This window comes from Mus caroli, unplaced genomic scaffold (genome assembly GCF_978045245.1).
Source record: "Mus caroli unplaced genomic scaffold, Mus_caroli_1 scaffold_12, whole genome shotgun sequence".
Lineage (NCBI taxonomy): Eukaryota > Metazoa > Chordata > Mammalia > Rodentia > Muridae > Mus > Mus caroli.
Window position 1 is genome coordinate 119035551 of NW_028227267.1, and position 26544 is coordinate 119062094.

Consider the following 26544-nt stretch of genomic DNA (forward strand, 5'->3'; position numbering starts at 1 on the left):
TTGTTTGGTTTGGTTTGGTTTTGTCTTAACGTCTAAACACTCTTGGAAGATGGGAGTAATAGGAATGAACCCTTTGACCCCTGGCAGTCTTACAAAAGTCTTTGTGGAGATGGTCACCAGAAGCTTGCATTCCTCATACTGCAGTGTAGTCACTGAAGACAAGTCCTTTAGGGTTCATTCCAGGAAGCGGAGTAGCTTGGAAACTGAATTGTGAGGAAGCTAAGGCTCAGAGCTCAACTGGCTCTGCTTGGGAACTGAAATGTGTGGAAGGGGAAGGCTCAGTGCTTGACTGACTTGGCTTTTGTACAGTTCCACCCTTGTTTTCTGTTTAGTCCCTTTCTCATAAAAAGTTTGTGTAAAAGTTACATTATGAGATACTGAAGCATCCCTTAAGCAGTCAGTAATGGGAAGATCAGTGGTGCGGTCGGGTATGGTGGTCCTTCTTGCAAGGGTGTGAACCACATTGGGTTTTTTGACATACGCTTTTGCAGGCCAGACTTGTGGGGGCAGATTGAGTTGCCAGGTTGCTGCTCCTCCGTGTGTCTGGTGTGCCTGCATCTTGTAATAGCTCACACGGCTAAGCAAAACCTGTGGTTAGTGTCTTCAGTGCTCAAAATATTCAGGCAAAATTCACATAGCACGATTCTTGTTCCAGCCCTTTAAAGCATTTACCTAATGGCATTGCTGTGTGTGTATATGGCATGCTGACGTGTCACGTAGCAAGTACAGAATTTCACTCCTCTCCCCTCAACAGGATTCTGTTGTATGGAGCAGATTTTAGTCTCTTCATTTGTTGGTGGTCCCTTGGTTGTGTTTTACATATTATTATAATACTGCTTTAAACATTCATATGTAAGCTTTTTTTTCAAATTATGTTTTCACTTTTCCTGGGTATATGTCTAAGAGTGGAATTTATGAGTCATATGGTTATTTTATAAGAAAGGATGTGTGTGTATGTGTATGCATATATATATGGAGAGAGAGAGAGAGTGTGTGAGTGTGTGTGTGTGTGAGAGAGAGAGAGAGTGTGTGTGTGTGTGAGAGAGAGTCAATCAGGCAGAATTGGGTCCAAATAGTAGCCCCTTTCCTATCAAGCTGTGACTTGGAGCAAATTATGTAATCATCTTTCTTCACCTACTGTCTGTGAGCAGTGAATTCCTGTCTCCAGATAATAAGGACTCAGGAGACATAAGAAAGCCTTCTATCAGGACAGTTTAGTGTGTGGGGTAGTCCACCTGAAATGGAGTCACTGTGTTCATTATTTATAGTGACAGGGCCTCCTGAGCCGCACAGACAACAGTGTGTACTTTTGTCACACCCAAGAGAAGCCAGAGATTAGCAGCTCTGAGGAAATCTTAACTTTGGTGTTTCATAGCACTTGGCATGGATGATTTTCCTTTTATTTTAGATTAACAGGTTGCCTGTTCATTCAACTCATAGTATTCCTGTTTTCAAAGGTAAAGAAGTATCTGTTAGAGAAACGACTTTTAAAAGCCTTGCTTGTTTAATGCTTGGACTTTTATGTGGGAACTACAGTTTGCTAGTGACTGGCCTGAGCTCTGAGCATGTTTAATGCTTGGACTTTTATGTGGGAACTACAGTTTGCTAGTGACTGGCCTGAGCTCTGAGCATGAGGACATGACAGACTTCTCCCTGAGTAAGTAACTAGTTAAAAATTACTTGGGAGGCAGAGGCAGGTGGATTTCTGTGAGTTCAAGCCTGGCCTACAAAGCAAGTTTAGGACAGCCAGGGCTCTGTTACACAGAGAAACCTTGTCTCAAAAAAACAAAAAAACCAAGTTTCCATTAAATTAGATTTGTATAAGAGGCAAGGTGTCTCATGAATAGACCATGATTATTATTGTTAGTATTTTGATAGATGCTTATAAGTATACTGTAGCTATCTTCAGATCACCAGAAGAGGGAATCAGATCCCATTACAGATGGTTGTGAGCGATCATGTGGTTGCTGGAATTTGAACTCGTGACCTCTGGGAGAGCAGTCAGTGCTCCTAACTGCTGAGCCATCTCTCCAGCCCTTGATAGATGCTTTACAAAACACCTACTTATGTACTACTTTTTAAAAAAAGTTTTGTATGATTCTATATGCCACTAATACTGTTTTTGGAACATCTTTCTATTAGGTAGTATTTTTATACTACTTATTTCTTAGTGTCAAATGATATTCCTTCTTACATGTAGATCATCATTTAATTTTCCCATTTTCCTTTTGGGCATTTACAGATACTGTTTTCACAGTAATACAGGCAATGCCAGGAGAGCATCTTCATGACAGATAAAGTCTGTGCATATCCGTGGTAATTATTGCTGTGGCCTGAATCCTCTGTGTGTGTGTGTGTGTGTGTGTGTGTGTGTGTGTGAGAGAGAGAGAGAGAGAGAATGAGAATGAGAATGAGAATGTGTTTGAGCTTTCTACCATAGTGACAGGTGCCTTGGAAGAACAATTTCAGAGAGGAAAGATTTGCTTCAGATCATGGCTTTAGAAATGCTAATCCGTGGTTAACTGGTTCCATCCCCTGTAGGGCTGTGTGAGGCAGGGTACCGTGGTGGTGAGGGTGTATGATGGAGAGGGTTGCTTCATGGCAGCCAGTAATGATGGGTGGAAGAGTGGAGAGAGAGGCTGTGTTGGTTGCCACAGAGGGTGGATGGTAAGGGGAAGAAGAAGGGAAGGGGAAGAGGGAGAGAAGAGATGGAGGAGGACACTTAGAGAAGCACAGTTCTACAGCAGTCATTTGCCTCTGAGTTAACCCAGTGATGTTTAGTCCCAGCGCCATCCAGGCACTGGACACATCATGCTGCTCTCAGACCAGGCTTTCAGTAGCCTTTGGAGGTGGTTTTCACATTAACACCACAGTCACACGTCTTAGTTTTGATCATTTCAGCATGTAGTAAGTGTGCACCACACTGGTACGCTGTCTCCATTCAAAGTCGCATGTGCTTGTTATGGACAAGGCACCGCTGCGATTCGTTAGTGCTTATTTATTTATTTATTTATTTTAATGTTTTATTTGACACTACTAGTGTTCTGCCTGCTTGTATGCTATGTATGACGACATCAGATCCCCTGGAACTGGAGTTACAGATAGCTGTGAACTGCCATGTGGGTGCTGGGAATTGAACCCCGGTCCTTTGGAGGAGCAGCCAGTACTCTTAACCACCGAACCATCTCTCCAGGCCCTTGTTAGTGCTTCTCGTGACCGTCTATGTGTCTTTCCCGTAACCGACATCAGGACTGTGGAGCTGCATGGCAGTGAAATGTAGGATGTGGTCGTGGTCGGATCAGATTGCCGGGGTTTGACTTGTAACTTGCTTGGCTGCTAGGCTGCTGTACGATTCTTCTTGTGCATCTTCTCTGTATGCTCAACCTCAGAGCTCACTCAGTCTTCCTGGAGTGCCACGTGGTGTAAGCTTCTGATTATGCTTGCTTCTTCATTCCTCCAGTAAGGCTCTTTCCACCCCACCCGACACCCCAATTGTCTAGACTATTGGTACAAATGTAACTCTACCAGGTGCATTTGCCAGGTTTCTCACAAAGTCCTTGCTGAGCTGTCACATTTGCTGGGAGCCAACCGGATAAAAAAGTTACTAGTTCTTTGAGAGTTTTGTACAATATATTTTGGTCAAAATCACCTCTCAACTTTTCCCAGACCTTTTCTTTGTCCACCTAGCTCTGTGACCTTTTACAAACACCAAAACCCTCAAGGTAATTTGTGCTGCCAAAATATTCTTGGATATATGATTTTCTCCTAGAGTGTGATCAGTGTACATGGGGCTGTATTCCCAGAGAAAATGCTCTTCTCTCCACAGCTCACAGTTGTCAGCAGCTGCGCTGTTGGGGTGGGACTGTGTGCTCTACACTCCTGAGTCCCTAGGGCTTGCTGAGTTCATGCAGGCAGCGGGGGTGGGGGGAGTGGGGGGGGTTGGGTGTGTGGGTGTGTGTATGTGTTTTCCCAGTCACCATCACCACCTCTGCTTTCACACTCTTTCTGCCCCCCCCCCTTCCTCAGTGATCTCTGAGCCTTGGCGGGTGGAGGGTATACATTTTTGGGCTGAATAGTCTACAATCTTTTACTCTCTGAACCTTGGCTAGTTGTAGGTCTGTGTTAATTACTTTCTATTGCTACTAGAAGCTTCTCTGAAATGGTTGAGAGATCCATTGGACTGAACAGGGCATGCCAAAAGTGGTTCAGGAACTTGATGATGCTATCTTGTGTGCCCCCCCTGCCCTACCCTCCAGGCCCTTCACTCTGCTGCTGTGCACATCCCAAAGCTAACTGCCTGCCAGTCTTTGTCACATCTTTCTTGTCCTCAGTGCCCAAGCTCAGGCCCTTGTTGTTATGCAAAGTCACTTACTCTCCAAAGTCACTTACTTCTTCTGTGTAGTGCCCGCCTTGAGGGTTATTTTGAGAATTAGACTGTGATTCGTTTATTTACCATCAAAGGTACTGAATACCAGGTGGTGTTTGAGCTGTGGGGATAGAATAGGGAACAGACAGAGAAACCTTCTGCCGTCATAGAGTCTGTCCGATGATGAAGACAGGGGTTAAATGAGTACTGTGAAACTAGCACAGCAGAGTGAAGCCCTGAGGGAGGTGTTTGCAGTGGGCCCTGGTCGTGAGCAGACTGTTCTGGGGAGGTGGGGAGTGGTGCCCAAGGCCCTGGTACAGGAAGGAGTAAGTGCCAGGAGCAAGGCCATAAGAGTAAACAGGGCGCGCGCGCGCGCGCGTGTGTGTGTGTGTGTGTGTGTGTGTGTGTGTGTGTGTGTGTGTTAGTGCTAGAGGCAATGTAGAGCAGGGGGAGCTTGTGTTTTCTTTAACATACCATATTTTATTTAAATTTTATTTTTTGAAACTGTAATTATACAAATTCCCCCCTTCTTTCCTCTCTCCAGATTCTCCCACATGTCCCAGACTCATGGCCTTCTTTGTTTAATTGTTATTCCGTGTTAGTGAGACTCGTCACAGTTTGATGTCTTTTAACCTGTTCATATGGTAGATTACATTGATTAGTTTATATCCCCCTTGCCCTGGATAAAATTGTAATGGTTATATAAAAAATAAGTCATTTAGTGATTTTTTTGTTTGAGTGGCCGTTGGTGGGTTGGGAGTGTGCATGCCATGGAGGCCAGACTACTACTTTGTAGAGTCGGCTTCCCCTTCGTCTTCACTCGGCTCTTGAGGATCATTGGTCAAGCTTATGTGTCGGGATTTTTTTTTTTTTAAATTTCTTGCTAGCCTTCAGTAGTAATTTTGTTTACTTCTGATTCTTTAAAACAATTTGTTTTCTGTGTATGATTGTTTTGCCTGCAGGTATGTGTACTATAGGAGCCATACGGAACTGGGGTTACAGATGGCTGTGAGCCGCTACAGGAATGCTGGAAATCAAATCTTGGTTCTCTAGGAAGCAGCCAGTGTTCTTAACCACAGAGTCACCTCACCAGCTTCTCTTTTCTCTCTTTTTAAAGTTTATTTAATTCATTTATGTGAGTATACTGTCGCTGTCTTCAGACACACCAGAAGAGGGCATCAGACCCCATTACAGACAGTTATGAGCCACCATGTGGTTGCTGGGAATTGAACTCAGGACCTCTGTAAGAGCAGCCAGTGCTCTTAATTGCCGAGCCATCTCTCCAGCCCTACCAGCTCCTGTTTTAATGTTTAATTTCACGTGTAGCCTCATTCATGTTCAGGTGCACATGTCCGCAGTATGAGGCTCATCCACAGTTTTGTGTATGAGCCTCATACTTCTAAAGGACTCTTTTTTTTTTTTTTTTTTTTTTACTTCCAGAACTGTAACCATGTCATTAAGCAACTCCCTAGTGCCAACTGCTTTTGTGAGCCAGCATTTTACTTTCTTATTTTATGAATTTCACCATTCTAGATGCCTCTTGTAAAGAGAACCATGGGATACTTGCCTTCTTATCACAGTCTTGTTCCACTTGGCTCAGTGACCTTGGGTTCACCCACAGTGTAGCACTCAGAATTCCCTCCCCTTTCACGGCTCTATGTGGCTGTGAAACGGCATGCGGCAGTTCATCAATGGACAGTTGGGTACGTACTTGAGTACCTGTTCTCCATCAGAGCCCATGCAGCTAACACAGGCCCATCGACTGCCTTTGGGAATCCCTGGCTGCTGCAGCCACAAGCAAGCCAGACTCAGCTGCTGCCACCAAGAGTCTGTGCTCTACTGCAACTGAGGTGGGAACTAACAAAGAAACACATTTCCTTTAAAATTGAATTTGTGACATCTTAGGATTTCTTACAGTCCACTTCAGTCACAGAGCTGGTGAACCTAAGCTCACTTTTGTCAAGACAAGTAGGCTGGATTGTTGTAGGGTGGTTTCAGAATCATGGGAGGCCTGGCAGCCCCCTTCCTTCCTCGGCTCCATGGTTGACTGTCAGTGTTTCTTACCTGGATCACCTGAACAGCCTCCTGCGTGGATTCCTCTTCTCTTTCGGTCTTCCCGTAATCTCAGTTTGGGGACTCAGATAGTGGTGTGACTTGGATGCATTATCCTTCCACCTAACACCCTTGGCCCCACCCCAGACGCCCTGCCACTCTCAGGGAAGGTTGGAAGCCTCCTCAAGCCTCCGGGTTCTGCTCACTGCTTCCCACTTCCTTGGCCTTATAGTCTGTGCTTTCAGTGTGGCTGGTTCTCTTGCCTGTTGAATGTGGTTCTGCTTAAAGCATGAGTATTTTTGTTTTCCTTTGGTAGATTTTCTTCTCAGATATCTGCAAGGCTTACTTGCTATGCACTTACTCTGTGCGGATTTACCACTGAGAAAGGTCTTCCCTGGCTGCCCATATAGAATGACACCTGCCTCTTCCACTAGAAGTCTCTCCCCAGTAAGTACCAAGGCTGAGGCCCAGGGGCCTGATTCACAAGAACAAGCCTTGCTTCCCAGTGCCACTGAGGATCAACTGGGGGTGGGAGTGTCCATCCTCCACTGTCTTTAGCTAGATCGTCTGTTGGATCGAGTGGCCACCATCTTGAGCTCTGGTAGAGGAAAAGAACATGAATGATTCACTGACTCTTAAGTATCTGTCTGGAAGTGACATATCTTAGGTTTATGTGGCTCAAGCAAGTCCCATTGCTACACATAATGTCTGTTGATGGAGATTAGTAACACTGCCTTGTGTCTGAGAACCCACATGAGATACATGTCAAGGGATATATGGTGGATAGCAGCAGCCTCAGGTGTTGCTGCTTGGCTTTCCTGTAGCATTTGTTTCCACATGTCAATCTTTCTTTTCTTTTTTTTCCTGTGGATGGTAAGTACAAGAGTAGGGCCTTTGTCCTGATGTCCCTGCTGAATCCTAGGGCCTAGGAACATTCGTGATTGATTGATTTTAGAGTTGGGGTCAGGGATATAACCAAGGTACCTCATTGATAGTCATTGGCAAAGTGACCTTTGGAGGGGTCGGGAGGAGATGACATGAAATAAGAAGGCCGGGTAGGTTTCTAGAGAGCAGTTTTGGAATTGCTGGTCAGAGAATTGTACCAGCGTAAGACTTGGGACCAGGAATTTACAGCTCAGCTGTGTTTCTCTAGTCATGTTGAGTTGCTCAGGCAGGTGTGGCTGTCTGTCACAGGGAAGGTGAAAGTGGGGAGAGGAGCTGCTGCCCTCTGGGTGTGCCTGCATGACTGCATCTTTTCTCTGGTCCTGTCATAGGAATAAAGAATCTCACCTGGACCTGGAGAGAAACCCACCCACCAGTGGTGTTGTCATGGTGAGGGTGGTAGGAGGGCGTGGTGTGTGTGTGTGTGTGTGTGTGTGTGTGTGTGTGTGCAGTGGTGAGGCCCGAGGTGTGTGTGTGTGGGTGCAGTGGTGAGGCACGAGGTTCAGTTCCGGGACTGGGCAGGTGCCATACCACGGAGCCTCATATGAGTTCTGACACAGCAGCCGACTTCTCATTCCGCATTCTACAGGCAAGGAAAGCTGAGATTTAAACTAAGGCTGGCTATGCTCACAGCCTTGGGCCCTCGTGTCCTGTGGAGGCCCTAGGCAATAGTAGCTCCGTCAGGTTTGGGATCTGGCAAGCCTTGGTGAAGAGAGTGTGCAGCACTGTATAGTAGTTCCGGTGTAGATGTGTGCAAGGCCTAATCAGGGAGGAAATAGCTGGGCTATTTCTGTGTGCTTGCACAAACACTATAACCACAGCACCAACTGTGATGGGAAAGTTCACCCGCAGGGATTTCTTATAAATAAGACACAGAATCTGAAAGGTCCATCAGTGGTGTATCCAGTGGCCTTGCCTTTGGTAAGCTGGGCATGTCTTCTCTCTGGCCTGTGGACTCCCTTCTGGTGTCCTTCACATCATTGGGAAGTTAGAACGGAAGGGAACCCCAAGTGCCACAGAGTGGGGGACACTGTCTAGGCTAGTTCCCTCAGTCTGGAGGAAAGAGAAATAACTCTGGAAACATTTCCCAAAAGAGTTAAAAGCCACTGTGTGCAGGAAGTGGTGAGGTGCACAGTAGGGTCGCAGCAAGGATACAAAGAGCAGGAGATAAGCAGATGAGATTGGAGGCAGTTGGGCCCAGAGTGTAGAGGTCTGCAGAGCAAGAGTGAGGCTGGAGTTCTTCCTAGGAGGAAGTGGGGAGTAGGAGTGTACAGGAGCTGCTGAGGAAAGATCTGCATGTGCGCAGGTGCCCTTGGGACTGCAGGACCTTACAAATGGTCATATTAGCTGAAACCTCTTTCTATCATTACAAATGTACAGGGAAATGAAAGTAGTAACATTAATAATCAGTATATCATAGTGTATGAAAAACATTCGAATGCCAAAGTGCTTTGCTTCTTTGCAAAAGCATTGAGTGGTTTGAGAAGAATGGATCTGTTGTTATGTGTTACAAATGGAGTGTTTAATAAGAAAATGTGAATTGCCCTTCATGTGGGTTTGGCTGGGTTTCCAGTATTTTTCATTCCCTGTGATCTCAGGGTCGTGTAATATGCCTGGGGAGTTGTCTTGTGAAGCCTCTGCCTGCAGCGTGTCTTCTGGGATGCCTTAGTTCTTGTCATGTGTTGGTCGCCTGTAGCTTCAGTTACAGATGATCACACACCTGATGGCCACATAGGAAAAGGCAGAGGTCCCATAAGCCCTCCTGGAAAACTCAACTTAGTTCCTCCTGTTCACTGTGGAAAACCTTGGGAGGCCACTGCAGCCAGCAGTGTTATCATCTAAAATCTTTTCAAACCAATGTATGACTCTGTCACCCCCAGGTGCTGACTGGGGGGATCTGTGCTATTTGGAGGTTACTGGGTGTTTGCTGCCTTTGATCTCCTGTCCAAGCCAGCTGACAGTGAAGCCTTTCCAGAGAGTCGTGCCTGCCTGCTGCCAGTGGTCACAGCTGCTGGTAGATGTTTCAGGAAGAGCTAAATGCCTGAGCGGCAGGACTTAGGCTTCCTCCTCATTCTAAACAAATTTGCTCTCCCACTTTTCATCTTGTGAGTGGTTTGTTTTGTTTTGAAAATCCCAGTCATTCTGCACGTGGTTTTCTTCCTAGATAAGGCACCTCTGTCGAAGAGTCTTCTGCTGGTCCCCAGTGCCCTGTCCCTCCTGCTGACCCTCCTGCTGCCTCACTGTCAGAAGTTCTTCCTGTATGACCTCCATGCTGTCAAGCACGACTTCCAGGTGGGCACCCTGCTCCTTTGGCATCTGGGTGGAGAGGGGGTGTAGAAAGACTTGCCCTTTCTTCCTACAGTTCCATAGTCTCTCAAAACCCCTAAAGTTTCAACAACAGCTTTTAAAATCTTCTTTAAATATATGCTTGTATTTTGATGATATCTACCCGCTCTATCCCCCTCCAGCCCTTCCTAACCCCACCATGTCCTTCTAACTTCATCTCCTCCTCCTCCAATCACTGCTGCCCATCTGCACATGGATATAGGGTCATTCTCTGGAACGTGGGAAAATGGTCAGTCTATCCGGGTCACACCTGTAAAGAAATAGATCCTTCTCTTTCAACAGCCGTCAGTTGCTGATATCTCCTCAGCTAGGACTGGGGCTCATGAGCCCCCATCTTCTCCATGCTGCAGTGTTGACTGGCTTGACCTTGTGTGGGTCTCATTTAGGCTCTGTAGCAGTGAGTTCACAAGTGAGACAGCCTTGACACATGCAGGACAGTTTCACAGCATGCCCCCAACTCCTGGCTTTACAGTCTTGGTATCCCCTCTTTGGCAGTGTTCCCTAAGCCTTAGGAAGGAGCGTGATAGAGATACCTCATATAAGGCTGAGCACAAAGCTCCTGGGTCTGTGAGAGATATTACTAATGCTGTATTAACCAGCACGTTTTCTAGTTATGTCCACAATATTTTCAGTAAAACAGATTATAATGGAGAAACAAAGCATTTCCTTATACTGACTGGTAGTTTCTATTTCAGATTTTACTTATGGAAATTCAGTTTATAACTTCAAGAGAATTTGTGGGCTAGTGAGATGGGTCTGTCACTAAAGGCATTTGTCACCAGCTCTGAGAACTTGAGTTCATTTTCTGGGACCCGCATGGTGGAAGGAGAGAACCCACATTTTCCAAAACCTGTCTCTGTATATTTGATGAGATGGTTTACTCTCACTCATCTGAAACACGTTCTGAATTAATGCATCTATAAAGGGAGTTAAACCAAGAGGAAGAGCTTTGCTATGGAAAGAACAGAGCTCGGCCTTCAAAGTTGATGAGTGGGTCTCGTGTGGGGGTTGGTGTTAGTACCTGTTCGCTGGGTGCCCTGGCAGCTCCCTTTGCCACCCTGAGCATAAACGTGTTTCTGCTCACTGACATCTTCCTCAGGATGCATGTGCCTAACAAAGGCAAATTCATAGGCAGAGAGTGAGACAGAGGTCACCAGGGCTGTGGGAAAGCTGGTAAGTTAATTCACCGTACAGCGTTTAGGATAATAGGACAGTGCACAGCACTGTACGTTCCCAACAGCGCTGAGCCATGTGCTTAAAAGTAGTGAATATGTAAGTTCTGACTTCCAGTTTACAGTAACTCAAAGGAAGCTCAGGGTTAATTTGTTGTAACTGAAGGGGAAGTGAAGTCAGAGTGTTTTGCAGATGTCTTGGGATCGTTCACATTTGGAGAACGTTAAAGACTCAGAATTGGAAAGTGGTGTTTTCTTTATGCATGTCTTTATTTCCACCTAGCCAGAGGATGGATTTCCAAAGCTGATTGTCTTTATAAGATGAAAATACTTATCAACAGGTCCCCAGAGCTGCCATGGGTGTGGTGATTGAGCTCAGAAAGTACAGATTTTGACTTTTACCCAAATTGTCACTTACGTCTTTGCTTTTAAATTCAGTAGTGTAAAGTGAACATTCACTAGTTTTTCATTCTAGTTGGTTGTGTTTGTGTGTCCTACTAAACACCCTCCCCACCCTTTTGGAAAACCATCTATTTACTTATTTTTGTGTGGGTGTGGTAGTGAATATGCCATGGTGCCTCACGTGGAGGTCAGAGGACAGATCTGTGGAGTCATGGTCTCCATCCACCACGACGTGGGTTCTGGGGCTTCAGCTCACAGCGTCAGGCTTGGCAGCAGGTGCCCTGACTGCGGAGGATTTTACGAGGACTTTTCTGTTGCCTTAGCAAGATGCATCTTATTATGATAAGTGAAGAGACTTCTCGCTGTTGGGGGTGTGTGGCCCCCCTCACACCATGCTCTGCTTTTAACCTCTGTGCAGATTTGGAGGCTGATATGCGGAAGAATAATTTGCCTTGACTTGAAAGACGCTTTCTGTAGTGGTCTTCTCATTTATAACTTCAGAATATTTGAAAGAAGATATGGAAGCAGGAAGTTCGCAGTAAGTTATCCCATGCTTTAGTGTTTTCTACTGAGGTTCCAGAAGGAAGTGACCAGATCTGCATTCCTCATTTGCATATGTGCTACTTCCTCGCTCTCCTGTGTGTTAGGTGTGTGTATTTTACCACCAAGCTACATCTTCAGCCCTTGTAGTTTATTTTTTAAACTTTGAAGTGAAGTCTTGCCGATTTGTCCAGGCAGGCCTCTGGGACCACAGATGTACAACACTGTTCTGGGCCCTTATTTTAAAAATGCCTTCCATTTTAAAAAACTTAGTATATTATTTATAATTATTGCCTAAATTACATGATTCTAGATCTGATTTGTGACTTGGACATTAACCAAAGGAAAAAAATTAACTTACAGCCAATAGCATGACAAAGTATTAGAATTAAGGATTCTAAATAGAAGTTTATCTAGTGAAATCCTGGCCATTTATTTGGCTTACTAGATATGTGCTACTTATTAGCACTAGGTTTTAATTAGATGTCTTTCCCAGCATATCTAGGAATTGGAGAAGCTAATGCATGTGAACAATTACGGCTCATTTCCCAGTTTTGAAAAGTAACAAAAACAAGCAACATAGAAATAAGTTTATGCGTGTGTTCATATGTATGTAGTGTATATACGTGTATCCGTGGAAACCTGTATATATAGACCGTACTCATACCCCACACCCTAACTCATACTAGCTAAATAACTGTTGATTATTTTTAGGTAACTTACTTTCGTCTGTCTTTACTTGTAGTCGTTCTTGCTGGGTTCCTGGGTCTTGTCAGCCTTGTTTGACTTTATCCTCGTGGAAGCCGTGCAGTATTCGCTTGGTGTCACAGTGGCCAGTAACTTACCTTCTGGATTGTAAGTAGCTCATAGTTTGGAGTCATTTATTTAGGATGTTTAAGGATTCTTAAATCTATTTGAAATGATGTCATTCACAAACTCTCACCAAAAGTCTTTTAAGCTGGCCACACCTTTAGTCTAAGCACTCAGGAGGCAGAGGAAGGTGATCTCTGTGATTTCAAGGCCATCCTGTGCTACATAGTGAGTTTCAGGCCAGCCTGAGCTACAGTGAATGTGATTCTGTCACATTCTGACTTGATACTTTCAGGTATGGTAGGCATGTGTGTGAGGAGAATGCAGTGTGCTTACAGATCCTCATGTCCTCCAACTGATCAGTTTTGCAGTAATTTCCTCTTTCTTTCAGCTCTAACATTATTCAACAATTTTAGTTAGTTAGTTTGTTTGTTTGAGACAATGTCTCCTATGTAGCCCAGGATGGTCTCTAATTAAAGATTTTTATGCTTCAGGCTTTCTAAGTACTAGGATAATAAGCTCACAACCCCGAATTCCTCGAGATTGAATTTGTTTCGTGTATTTTTATAGTGATATTTTGCTGTTGTAATTTTATGAGCTAATTAAATGTAAAAATACAAAGTTAAATAGACTGATAATAAAATAAATGTACTGAAGTTAAGTTTCTGGAGAAATTTTTAGATTATTATTTCTGTACTTCCACAAAGGTAGAGCAAAGTTGGTGTACAGGTAATAGCTTTGTGCTTCCCACAGTGACAGACCAGCTTGGTTGTACTTCCATATAGTGTTGATCTTTAAAGTAAGACTTGTTAGTGTGTGCAGTAACTGGGAGCCAAGACCAGTGCTGACAATGGATGCAAAGGGCCTCAGCGAATATCACAGTCAAGTCTATGAGCCTATGTTTGAGAGACACGGTAGTGTGAAATTAGAGGCTGGATATTTAAAATTCTGTTCAGGCTAACTTTATTCTTGTTCTAAGTATTCAGAATGGGTTTGAGGACTGTTAGGTATATTAGGTCCCTCCATTGTAAAGCAGGCTGGATCTTTGTTTTGGATGTGTAACTAGTGCTGGGTTAGAGTCAGCATGAATGGTCCCTTCAGCTGTTTTAATAACGTGTGGTTCTGAGTCTTATCTGAGTCTTATATGGGTGGTGACACGGGTCCTGTGTCACCACCGCTGCACACCCTTGTTAGGGCTCACATGTTGTTACTGTGGTAGACTGGGGAGTCTGGGCTGCACCTGTGAGCTGTGGGTAGTTCTAGAGAAGAACTCGGTTCACAGCATTGCTGAGGCACTCATTTCTTTCAGAGTGTTTCTCATCAGGCCGGTTCTTACTGGTTCTCAACAAAGGCTGCTGAGTTTTGGAGGCATGTGTGTAATTTGTGGGTGTAAGAATGGGACTGGAGAGTAGTCACACAATAAGCCAGATGGCCTAAGTGAATGCACATAAAGGTGGAGGGAGAAAAGTGAGTTGTCCTATGGCCGCCATATGTGTGCTATAGCCTACACATATACACACACTCTCCTCAACACACACACACACACACACATTCATACACACACACTATAAAATTCAGTGTTAAAGAATGCAAACAACTGTCACAGCTGTGGTAGACTTAAACTAAAAACCAAAACCCAAACCTTGAAATCTCTACTTCCTTAAAATTAAGGGTCAGAGTCCTCAGGGACCACCTGGAGTGGCGGGAGGCGCAGCAGTGTGCTCTTGGCCTGCACAGGGCTGGGTTCCAGCTGTGCCACTTACTAGTTTCGTGACCTCATGCAAGTGCCTGTGCTCTGTACTGTGTGTGAGCTTGGTTTGTAGCTGGCCCTCCGCTCATTGATTAGAGATGCTCTGCACAGACCGTGAAGAGGTGACGTAGGCACCTTTACTAGCAGCTTGTAAGTTGCAACCCTGTTTGGTTCCCTTCTTTCCTTAAGCTTCTGTATTCTAATGCTGTCCACCCTTTCTAGCCTCCCCCAGCCAGCTTGCTCTCGGATACCTCTTGCCATGATGGGATTGCTCAGACTTCTTTTGTTTTTGTTTTTTTCGAGACAGGGTTTCTCTGTATGTTCCTAGCTGTCCTGGAACTCACTTTGTAGACCAGGCTGGCCTCGAACTCAGAAATCCAAAATACCTTTGCCTCCCAAGTGCTGGGATTAAAGGCATGCGCCACTACCGCCCAGCTTGCTCAGACTTTTGTGTACAGTATTACAACAAATGTTTTACTAATTCAGCTAATGTATATTGCATGCATTTATTTTCATGTCACTGACTCCTCGTCGTCGACCGTCTGTGCTATTTAGGTCTTTGTGAAGGATTTTACTTGGTATATTCAGAGACACTGAGAGGATAATTACCAACATGAGCCTGAGTTAGACTCTAAGCAAGGTTGTTGACGTCTGCATAGACTGGGCTGTCTTTCTCTAGTGCTCTGTGTAGAAACTGCACCTGACATCTAGGGATGCTCACAACTTACTTCAACTCAGAAAAAACAAAACAAAACAAACTCCATTGTTTTCAATGTAGCTACATTATTAAAAGCTAAATACGAGCTGGGCAGGGGTTGCTTGAATGCCTTTAATCCCAGCACTTGGGAGGCAGAGGCAGGTGGATTTCTGAGTTCGAGACCAGCCTGGTCTGGTCTACAGAGTGAGTTCCAGGACAGTCAGGGCTACAAAGGGAAACCCTGTCTCGAAAAAACTGAAAAAATAAAATAAAAAAGAAAGAAAGAAAGCTGATGTTTAGAACATAAAATACATCCTAAGGGTGAACTCGATCTAAGGGGGATCCATCAAATTATTTTGAATGATAGCTTCTTTTCTTCCCTCCCGTGAGTATATTGTATACAGAATGTAAAAATGTTAAGTCGGTTAACCACCTTCTCAGATAAGGCTTCATTATGAAGCCTAATGTGAGTGCTACCCCCAAGTAATTCATGCACGTGTTATTTTTATTACTTTTATTACATGTTTTATACAAGTTGTCAGATAAGAATGAATGAGCATATCAGAATACTCAGTATTTAATCATGTGGCTAGAATACACAGAAGTTTTTAAAGTTCATCACTATTATTTCTCTTTGTTAGAGAAGGGACTGGATAGTGTAGAATGCTGGTTCACCCGAAAGTAGATAGGAAAAGAATTTTAAAGAGACTGAAGACTGGCAGCTTGCTCTGACTCAAAGCATTTCGCTGTTCATGTTGCTAAGTGACCGTAAACTGCCCGATCGGACACTTTTTCTGCGCACACTGCGAAGGTAGTTGCGGTACAGCATGACGCTGATGACTCGAGCCTGGAACTGTTTGGAAACGATGTAGTAGAGGACAACATCGAGACAGGTGCTGAGGTTCATGAGGAAGGTGGTGAAGGCTCCCCAGGGGCTGTAGCTGTTCTCCTGTCCTTGTAGCATCAGGACGGCAAAGCAGATGTGGAAGGGCACGAAGCAGACGAGCACCTGCAGCAGGAGGGTCATGATGATCCGTATGGACTTCTCCTTGACCTTGGGCTTCAGCTTGGACGTCTGCCCTCGGAGGAGACTGTGAATGATGACCACGTAGCACCCAATCATGATGAACAAAGGGATCAGGAAGAAAAATATGAGTCGCGTGAAGTTGAGCACGTTGACAGCTTTTAAGTGGACGATGTCGGAGATCTTCAGGCAGGTGGCCGGGGAGGAGGCCTTGTCTGGGTCTTCATAGAGCAGTAGCAGGGGGACAGTGGTGATCAGGGTCATTACCCAGACCCCCACACACGCAAGCACGGCCTTGCCGGTGTTCTTCAGCTCCTTGGCGTATTTTGGTTGTACGATGGCCATGTATCTGTCAGCACTAATGAAAGCAAGAAGCCACAGAGCAAGGCTTGGGTAAAACACCCCCAGGGCCCCAAGAATGTGGCAGAAGTACTCTCCAAATGGCCACTCGCCTTTTGCATAGTAAAACATCCGAAAGGGCAGACTGAGTATAAATACGAGGTCCAGTAGGGCGACGTTCATCATGTAGATGGTCACTGTGGTTCTTTTCTTGGTCGTACAGCTGAAAACCCACAACGCAGTGACATTAACAAACAGCCCAATCAGGAAGATGCAGCTGTAGAAGACTAGGGCTGCGATTTTGTATTCCTCTGGGTGTGAGCCATTAGAAAGAACAAGCTGGTTGTGATTGCTCAGGGCGGCCATCTTACAGCAGGCCGGCCCCCATGGTATGTAGAACCTGTGAGGATGGTTGAGAAAACAGGGGTGAGAACTTTGGTTGGAGGTGGAGACCGCAGAGCCCAGGGCTGCTTTCTGAGGGCATTGTATACTGAAGACTCCGAGTGCGTGCTTCAGCACTGCGAGGACACCTGGACGTCACTGCCACTGTTGACTGCCTCTCTGACTGACTACTCGTTTTTATTTTTGGAGCACTGGGCATTGGACACAGGTCCTCTGAATACTGTGTACTCACTGAGCTATGAATTCCTGCCCATCTGCCTGTCTGACTCCCCCACTCCCCATTACTTTGGTTTTTTTGAGACAGGGTCTCTCTATATAGCCTTAGGTGTCCTGGAATTCAGTATTTAGATCAAGCCAGCCTTCAGCTCACAGAGATCTGCCTGCCTGAGTGTTGGTCCTGGTCTTTATACTTACTGGTCAGTTCAGATGGGTCCAAGCCCCAAGATGCTCTAGGAGACTCATCCAGTTTCATTGACCCTGCTCATCTCTCTCTTCCCCAAATAACCAAAGTAGGAGACAGTAGGAATTCTCTGGATTAGGGGGAAAAGGGCCAGTCTATATTTTAAATCTTATAAAAAGGCTTGCCAATTTTTATTATCTTTATTCTGTTTAAATACTTTATAACTCAAATAAGTAGTGATCAAATACTTTTCATTCACAAAATATAATCATAATTTACAAAAATATGAATCAGAAGAACCAAGCAGCTGGTGACTGATTCTCACGTGTGAGCGGTTAGGAGCTTTGGTCTTTCTCTCTCTGCCTTTGCTGCCTCTCCAGCACATAGTGGGGCATGCTGAGTGGACCGTCCGTGAAGGGAATGGTATTTGGTGAGGTAATGCAGCTCTCTGGCTTGTCAGTCAAATCTGTTGGCCCCACCCCCTTTATCGAAGTTTCAAACACTTCTGACTAGTGTCCTGAATTCTCTTCAGATGATTGTAGGTCTAGAATCACTACTGTGTCATGGTCTACTGGAAACCCAGAGCAACAGTTGGGAGTATCTGGGGCAGGGGCTTCCACTACCAGGGTCCTGGAATTTAAGTGCAGTTACATCAATGCGACATTGAGTTGAGAAGGAGCGATTTGAAGAGAAGTTTCTTTGAGTTTAACCACGTAAATTGAACCACGTAAATGAATGTAAATTCTGTCAAAGAGAAGTAGGTCTGAGAGGCTCTAATTGTGTACAGAACCTAATAGTCCCACCATCAAAAACTGCTTATTTAAAAAGCAAAGGATTCTAGTAGTGCTTATACACATGGTGCTCTCAGTGTGGCATTCCCGTCCCCAGGGTGCATTAGCCAGCAGAGGCTGTAAAGATGCTTCAGATGGAGAGTGCAGCCTGGGGGCATCTCTCTGAAATAGGAGGGTGGATGAGGAATTTTCCTTAAGAAAGTCACTTTGCAGCGTGCTGATGTTTAATTCAGCTCTGAATCTTTCTTTAGTGAAACAATAGGGAGGATTAACAGCCTGGTTGATGAGAATTAGTTTGCACAGTTGGGTAGACAGGACCAGGTACATGTGTGCTTTTTCCTTTGCTCCCATTGTTGTTTGCCACATAATTGGCTTAAATGTGATTTTGGAATAAAATCCTTTATATCTAAAAACCTGTACTAAAATTTCCAAATAAGGCTGAGAATGGTAGCACATGCTTTTAACCCTAGCACTTCTGAGGCAGAGGGAGGGGGAATCTCTGTTTGAAACTAGTTTGCTTTACATAGCCTAATTCCTGCACCCCCAAAATTTATATAACTAGAATACTAGTTTCTACACAAATAAGAAAATTACTGCATAGTAAAGTTAAATCTTTAATATTAAGCAAAGGAGACTTAGAGGCTTAAACACTGTGGTCTTTAAAGAAGCCTCTGAGATATAATGAAGTCCTGGGCTTTCCTCCATCACCTTTCTCCCTGGTGTTGTCATGGAAACACCTGTATCTACAGGCTGTCCTTCCCTGGCTGCTTTTCTGTAGTCCACCTGCCCCAGTTTTCACTGTGCTCACTTGCTCACTGCAATGCTCGATGCTCGTGTCTCCGTATTACCATACGGACTATGTTCTGCACGATTTTGGGTGAGTGTTGAAAACTGATTGTCCTTCAGGTTAACTTTTGGAAACTTAAGTACCATGACTATCTGTAGGTTTGGTGGTTTTTTTTGTTTTTTGTTTTTTTAAGTTGAAGCCAAGTAATTTCATGAAACAGTAATTGAAACTATATGACAAAGACATTGAATTATGTTATGATGTATTATGTCATCAACATAATGTATTAAATGACAGGGGAACGAGAGCGAGGCCTCAGTCCTACACCAAGAACTACTAGCTTCTGTGCTAAAAGTGGGAGCAATAGGCCTCCCTCAGGAAGAGCACACCAACTGGTTATCCAGTACTAAATGGTCAGCTCTGAAAACACGCGTGAGTAACACTACACAGACAAGCAGGTTATATGTATTTAGGTGTGTGTGTAACAACAATTAAAAGAGAAGGAGGCCATGAATTTGTAAGAGGTTAAGGAGGGTTACGTGGGAGGGTTTGGAGGGAGGAAAGGGAAGAAATGATGTAATTATATTGGAATCTCAAAAATAAAATAAAAACATTTAAAACTCTACACTTTACTATTAATAAAAAATATTGAAAATGAGTGCTGAATCCTGGGAAAAGAATAACCAGTTGTTTCAAGTTCTTCATCTGATGGAACAGAAGTTTTGAGTTTAATAAACGCAACATTACTTCTGATAATGGTTTGCCATGAAATTAATTGAATGCAGCTTACCTCCTGTCTGTCAAAGGCTGTCTGAGAGGTGACCGTTTGCCGTTCTGCCCAGTCCCGGAGAGAGAGTGCCCAGAGTCGCCTGTGTTAGGTAGATGGTGTCTCTGTGCTGGCTGGTTTTGTTGGAGGATTGTTGAGATGTAGTACCGATAGTGGGGTTGGTCTGCTGAGCTCTGAGCACTGCTCTGCCGTTTTCAGGAAACGCTCTGAAATGAGACACTCAGCGTGGGACTTTACCCTGGATGTGGTTTTCTCTTTCACAAGTGATTTGTTTATGAAGTCCTGCTCATCTCGGGCTGCTCTTGAAACAATGGCATATCTTGAAGAAAGGCATATATTCTTGAATTAACTGCTTGTTTTGATGTTTGAAGTTTGTGTCACTTACAGGCAGGAGATTTGACACTGGGCAAAGCAGGTTCAAAGCCTAGCTGCTTTCTAAGCTCTGTGACTTTGTCTAGCCCTTTGTTGTTCCTGTGTAGTTTCTATCCAGTTGAAATGCATAGCACTCATGTGATAGGATTGAGAACTCCTCTCCAGAAAAGTCCTGCCTGAAAGAGAGCACCTGCCACCCTGCCACCTCGGTCACCCGTCATCTCCTCCATGGCCTTGCTCTGCTGTGAACAGAGCACCTGCCACCTCAGCCACCCCAGTCATCTCCTCCATGACCCTGCTCTGCTCTGCTCTGCTCTGCCCTGCCCTGCCCTGCTCTGCAGATCTGTTCCTGGATCCTGTAGGTACTTCCTACACTTTGTCCATTTTCCATCTCAGGGAAGACTTGCAGAAATTTTTTTCTTGCATGAACATCCATGTAAACCATGGGAAGGACTGGGGAATTTACATGTAGCAGTGTTGTCAGCTGAGAAGGGAAGTGAAACCCACAGAAGGGAGGATAGGGCAGCCCAGATCATCGCTGTCTAGCTACTCTGAGTTTAACTTTCTCTTTACAGTAGCCCAGCCCTTGTCCAGTTCTAAGTATGTCTACATCGGCGACACATTATTTGCCAGCTTTTAAATGGTGCCGAACTTAGCTGCTTCTGTGCCTGTAGTGTGAGCGATTTAAGATGGCTCCTGTCATCTTGTCCGTCCTGTTATGAGATGGGGCCTTACCGGCTGCTTTGGAGCTGTGTTGACCAGGCTGGCTTTGAACTTACCCTGGTTTTCCTGTCTCTGCCTCCTGAGAGCTGGACTCCAGCTGTCAGCCACCACAGCTGCCACAGCTTGAACTTGAGGTAGTTTGAGAACCTTGCTTCTTTTCCCAGAAGTGCTAAACTTTCATTCTATAAAAGGTAGTGAAGTTAGCTGTGCTAACAAACCACTGGGAGGCGTGGGAGCCTTCCAGAATAATGTGCTGTAGAGCCACTGGAGACCACTGCAGCAGTTCCTGTGTGGGTGAGAGGTGACTGCCTTGAAACCTTCTCTAGACCTGCTTTGGCATTGCCAAGTTACTTCATAATTGTTTTATATGAAGTTATGTTTTTTCATATGCTACACAGGTCAGCCACACGGATACCTCTTGACTGGGACCCAGTGTGTTCTGTGAGAAGGTTTCTGACAGGAAGTACTGATTGTGCTGCTACAGTCAACAGATGAGGAGTCTGGGGTATCTTCTCACTAAGACTGAGTCTTCCCCGTATGTAGCATTCTTAGTTGAGAACTTGCATTTCTTAGTGCAAGGTGCCCAGGGCAGATTCGGAACTTCCCAAAAGCTTGGCAGAACCCACCTGTAAACCCTCCCTCTAACCACCTCACAGCTGCCATTTTTCCTCCCCCATTTCTTGGACTTCTTCTCTACCTTCTAAAGCTGGGCTGGCTTGGACGGTTCCTTGCCCCAGCTCTGTGCCTTATGCTTGGGTGGCCGGCACACACCTCGTTGTCTTTGATGCTCCACCACTACACCATGTGCTTGGGGGTGCTGACATGAGTTGTAGCTAAGGAGCATTTAACATTGTTCGATAGCTAAGAAAGTGAACATATGGAGAGGGGGGAGTGGTGGATGGTCGTCTGAGCCCAGATCCAACTGCAAGGACACTGAGCTGCCTGAGATGTGGTGAGAGGTCTGTGCAGGAGGCGGAGGAGTGGCCCTCCTGCACGCCTCACCTTGCCTGCAGGAATCTGTTACTCTTACCAGGAACTTTCTGACCATGCCTGAGTTAGTTTTGGTCTTCTCACATACTTTGGAATGTGAGAGAATTCTTACCAAAGAGGGTTTTCTCATACTCCAGAGACGGCAGGGTTTCCTGTACTTTATGAAATGTTTTGGTCTCACTTTGAGGTTTAGTTTGAGCATTGAAGACTGTGTAGGTGAGTTTATATATTTAGTAGGAGAACCTAGTTTTTAAGTCAACATGATTCAGTTAAGACACTATTGGGAGTGTTATTACATTCGTGTAGCATGTCTGCATGTAGGATGACTCCAAGGGTGTTATTACATGCGTGCAGCATGTCTGCATGTAGGATGGGTCTCTTTTGTTAAAGCTTTGTTTTTGCCACACACAGAGTTGTATTTCATGGTCTGAATGGTTCACAACCGTAACAGGTGTGCGAGCATATCATCCTGATGACTTCCTGCAGTGGCTAGAGGTCTGCTGTAACACTGTTTACCTGGCCTGCCCCTGCATGGGGACAGTGGACAGCAAGCCCTCAGTGGTTGATAGCTGGAGAAGAGTGAGAATGACGGACAGAGACTGTTCTGCAAGAGGGGAGGAGTCCTGACCAGGTGGCCCTAGCACTCTGATTTGACAGTTCGGAACCTTTGTCCCTGCCTCTTACTTTCTCAGGCTGTGTCCCAACAATTGTTGCTTCAGAAGGGCCAGGCCCTGGGCTCGGGTGTTTTGAATAGTAGGAATTTCTGAATAAAGACTTAAGAGATTATTTAAATGTTCGAGACAGTGTTTCTCTGTGTAGCCCTGGCTGTCCTGGAACTCACTCTGTAGACCAGGCTGCCCTGGAACTCAGAAATCTGCCTGTCTTTACCTCCCAAATGCTGGGATTAAAGGCACGCACCACTACCGCCTGGCTTAAATGTAGTTTTTAATCCCAGTGATTTATAGACATACTCTTATAGCTACTTTAGTATGAAGAGAAACTTCCTTGTGTTATTTAATTTAGCCTTTCTTAATTCTGTCTCTTGTGCATCTTAAAATGTTTATGAACATATATAATCAGAGTTACTTACTTTATAAGAAATGACTTGAATCCAGATATGACCATCAATGTGCTAGATACGCTTAGCTAAATAAGCAACAAAAGCATCGTCTGTCACTAAGAAATTCTCGGAGGAAAGGACTTCTACCTGGGAGCTCACCAGACCTGTAGCTTCTGAAGTCTTAGGACGCCAGGCCAAGAGTTCGCAGACTTATTCAGAGGTCCAACCAATTGAAAACCCCAAGGCTATTGCGATGCACTTGACTCTAAACTGCAAACTCTGATTTCAGTTAAAGGAGATGCACACAGAAGTGAGTGTGTGTGAGTATCGTGTGTGACACTAGGAAGTCACCATTGAGTGTGTGTGTGGGTATTGTGTGTGACACTAGGAAGTCACCATTGAGTGTGTGTGGGGGGTATCGTGTGTGACACTAGGAAGTCACCATTGAGTGTGTGTGTGGGGTATCGTGTGTGACACTAGGAAGTCACCATTGAGTGTGTGTGGGGGGTATCGTGTGTGACACTAGGAAGTCACCATTGAGTGTGTGTGGGGGTATTGTGTGTGACACTAGGAAGTCACCATTGAGTGTGTGTGTGGGTATTGTGTTCCATACTAGGAAGTTACCATTGAGGAGAAAGAGGACTGACAGTAGACCAGGGCTGTGACATACTCCGTGTTTTCCAGAAGTCCGTGGTCAAGAGTTTGGTCCTCAGCCTGGAGTTCATTCTCAGAAGGTGGCAGAGACCTTAGGGAGAGACATGATACCTTTCCACAGGCGCAGACCAGATCCACCAAAGCTGAGCCCAAGTGAACTCTTTGTGTTTAGAGCTTGATCTCAGGCACGTGGGACAGTAATTTAAAGATGGTGGGCACTGAATGATAAGAAAGAACTCCCAGGTGAATGTGAGATGGAGGATTTTAGTGTATAGGTGTCTGCATATTAGAAGTACAGCTAATGTTTTTAATTACTCAACTGATTTTTCTGCCATTATCTGTATAATTGGGAAAGGCAGTCAAAATGGGCTGTTTCTGTTTTTCAGGCTGTATGCTCTGTTCTGTGTCATGTGTCATATACTTACCATCCTTGTTATAGTTGGTTCTCAGAAATAGTCATCTCTCCTTCTTGTTCTCATTAAGCACGTTGGTAGAAGACTTCATCTTCAAGGCTAGATTCTCTCTGCCCGTAGATCTGCGTCTCGGAAGAACTCTGCCATCTAGTGGGCAAGTTGAACACAGCCACTTCCCCCCAAAAACCCCAAAAAACAAAAACTAAAAAACCTAACCCCAAATGTGTCTACATCATCAGCAAACAGCATGTCTGCTAACTTCATTTGTGATCATGAAAACTAAACCCAAAAAATAGCATCACCCACATGCCAGGTGCTCACAGAGATGAGGGTTTGCAGTGTGGGTGCTGGGCGCCTGTCACTCAAAATCCATGCATGTTGCTGGTGGGAATTAAAACACAGAAGACCTTTTGGTATTAAGTTGTAAATGAAGGTGTGCAAATGCTATGTCCCAGATGACTCTTTGACATACAGCCAGTGAGACCAGAAGACAGGTAAAAAGCATTCATAGAAGCCTTGTCTGTAACAGTCCCAAAGTAGAAACAACCCCTCACTCACCAGCTGTAGAGTGGACACTGGATTGCTCTTCGTGTCAAGAGAGTGGTATACAAGGAAGAGGCAGCTACCACAAGAGTAAACCTCACTACAGAAAGCCACATCTCTCCTGGAAGGAGAGAGCCCTGTGAGTCGCTGGCTGTGTGGAGGAGTGACTAGGCTCTCTGCAGGAAAGAGTCGGGAATAAATGTGCCCTCAGCTCAGGCCTCTCTTGCCTGGAAGTCAGGTGCTCCTAGCCTTTGATTCCTCAGATTCCACTCAGTTTCTGTATGTGTGGTACATTTCCTATCCTACCCAGAGAGGCTTTTTCAGGAAAGTTTGGGCTTCAGAATTGGCATTCTGGGTATGGGTGTTTTTGCCTCTGAAGCTGTTCCTGTGAGTGCTATTTCACCACCTGGGATCTCTGTGAATTGCCATGTACCCGGTAGCTTGTATCCTGGGTTCTGTAGACACCAATACTAGTTCTCCTCATCCTTCCCTAATTTGGGGCTGGGTGGCTGTGCTGGAGTCTTTCCCTGAATCATGAACTATCCAAGCCGTGTTAAGTTAGCCTCGATACTGTACAGTTGGGCAGACTAGTATTTTACTTTGGCCTTCCAGATTTTTTTTTCTGGAGCAATATAAATGAAGGCTGGCAGGATGGGACCTCAGAGTCCCCAGGAGTCACTTAATGACACTCCTGTCTCTACCCTCGCAGGGAACACTGGGGCCCGCAGGGACTCAGAAGTATCTGTGTCCTGAGGTGTGTGGGCCCTGCTGCCTTTTGTCCTCATTTGCTGTGGCCTGTGTGTGTGTGTGTGTGTGTGTGTGTGTGTGTGTGTGTGAGTGAGTGTGAGTGTGTGTATTTTTATCTTATTTATTTTGGGGTTAACTTCTTGAAGACATGATCAGCCTGCTGAGGAGCCAGGCGTCCATGCTGTTTTTTCCTTGATAATGAACAGCATTGGCTTTGTTCACAGGTCTTCCTCTCAGTGTGTGCAGTAAATTGAGCACGTGATGGTTGTGATAGTGTTCCTGTCTTACTCTAGCACTTTCCATATGGACACAAAAGTTTGTGACTCTTGTATGTTTCTTGTCACGAGCAGGCCATGCAGCCCCAGAAGAATCCCAGCAAAGGCAGTTCAGTGAAGTGCTTAAGCACAGAGCTAGCTCAGTCAGTGAGATGCTTATTAAACGTGAGGGCCGGAGTTTGCGCCCCAGAACTCATTCATTCATTCATTCATTCATTCACTCACTCGCTCAGTCTCTCACTCAGTCAGTCACTCAGTCTCTCTCTCTCTCTTTCTCACTCACCCACTCACTCTCTCTCTCTCTCTCTCTCTCTCTCTCTCACTCACTCATCCACCCACCCACTCACTCACTCTCTCACTCACTCACTCACCCACCCACCCACTCACTCACTCACTCACTCACTCAGTCATCCCTATGTCCAAGCGTGATAACTTGCAAGCCCGGTGCTGGGAAACCCTGACAAGGGCATTCCTGGGGGTTTCCAGCCAGTCAGCTTAGTGTGCTTTGCAAGTTCCAGGCCTCCAACCCCACAAAGCTGGCAGTGCCTGAGAAATGGTATCTTTGACTTCCATGCACATATGTGTATTGCAGTCTCCCCCTCTCCTCCCACTACCCCCGCCACCACAGGTTGCAGGGGCTGGAAAGTTCTGACCTGGAGATCAGGGCATATTGCTGTAGCATTTCTTTGCATGGTGAGGCATTGCCCTTGCCTGTAGTATGTATTTATTTTTCTAGCACTTAATGTCACAGTTTTTTTTTGGGGGGGTCTGCAATCATAGGCTTTAGAATTAATAACAGGAGTTGCCTGTGGCATCTCTCACTTACAGTTAATGTGTTTACAGACCCTTGGCTGTTTTTCCACCTCCTCTTTTCTTCTCGTTTTGTTAATGAAGAGCTGCCACTCTCAGATGATTCGGTGTCCAGCATAGTGCTTCCCACTGGAGGCCCTTGGTAAATGGACCTAGTGATTCAGCTAGGGATATGTTTTTCTAAAGTTAGGCAGTGGATCAAAAATGCATGCCTCGCGATTTTTGATAAATGTCACCTTAAGGACATCAAGTGAGAGCAGGAGACAACAAGAAATAGGTTGTCAGGCTTGCCTTAAAGGGACTGAGGGTTTGGGATGAGAGACTCTGTTGTTTCCAGAGGAGTTAGCTGC

The 26544-nt window shown here is 45.2% G+C and overlaps 2 protein-coding genes across 3 annotated transcripts in view; one reads left to right on the forward strand and one right to left on the reverse strand.

The window, feature by feature from the left end:
* Ubac2 (UBA domain containing 2) overlaps positions 1-26544 on the forward strand; it is a 145183-nt gene that overhangs the window by 16291 nt on the left and 102348 nt on the right. For both annotated transcript variants that reach the window (XM_021182053.3, XM_021182051.3), the window contains exons 2-4: positions 9525-9652; positions 11699-11818; positions 12566-12675. In XM_021182053.3, the coding sequence (XP_021037712.1) occupies positions 9525-9652; positions 11699-11818; positions 12566-12675 (358 nt within the window). The remainder of the gene's footprint in view (positions 1-9524; positions 9653-11698; positions 11819-12565; positions 12676-26544) is intronic.
* Positions 15673-19676, reverse strand: Gpr18 (G protein-coupled receptor 18). The gene is made up of 2 exons (XM_021182054.3): positions 19611-19676; positions 15673-16840 (listed from the first exon to the last, which is right to left on the reverse strand). The coding sequence occupies exon 2, from the start codon at positions 16804-16806 to the stop codon at positions 15811-15813; it is 996 nt and encodes a 331-aa protein (XP_021037713.1). The 5' UTR covers positions 16807-16840; positions 19611-19676; the 3' UTR covers positions 15673-15810.

Coding starts and splice junctions, on each gene's coding strand:
- Gpr18 (XM_021182054.3), bottom strand. CDS start 16,806: ATGGCCGCCCTGAGCAATCACAACCAGCTTGTTCTTTCTAATGGCTCA.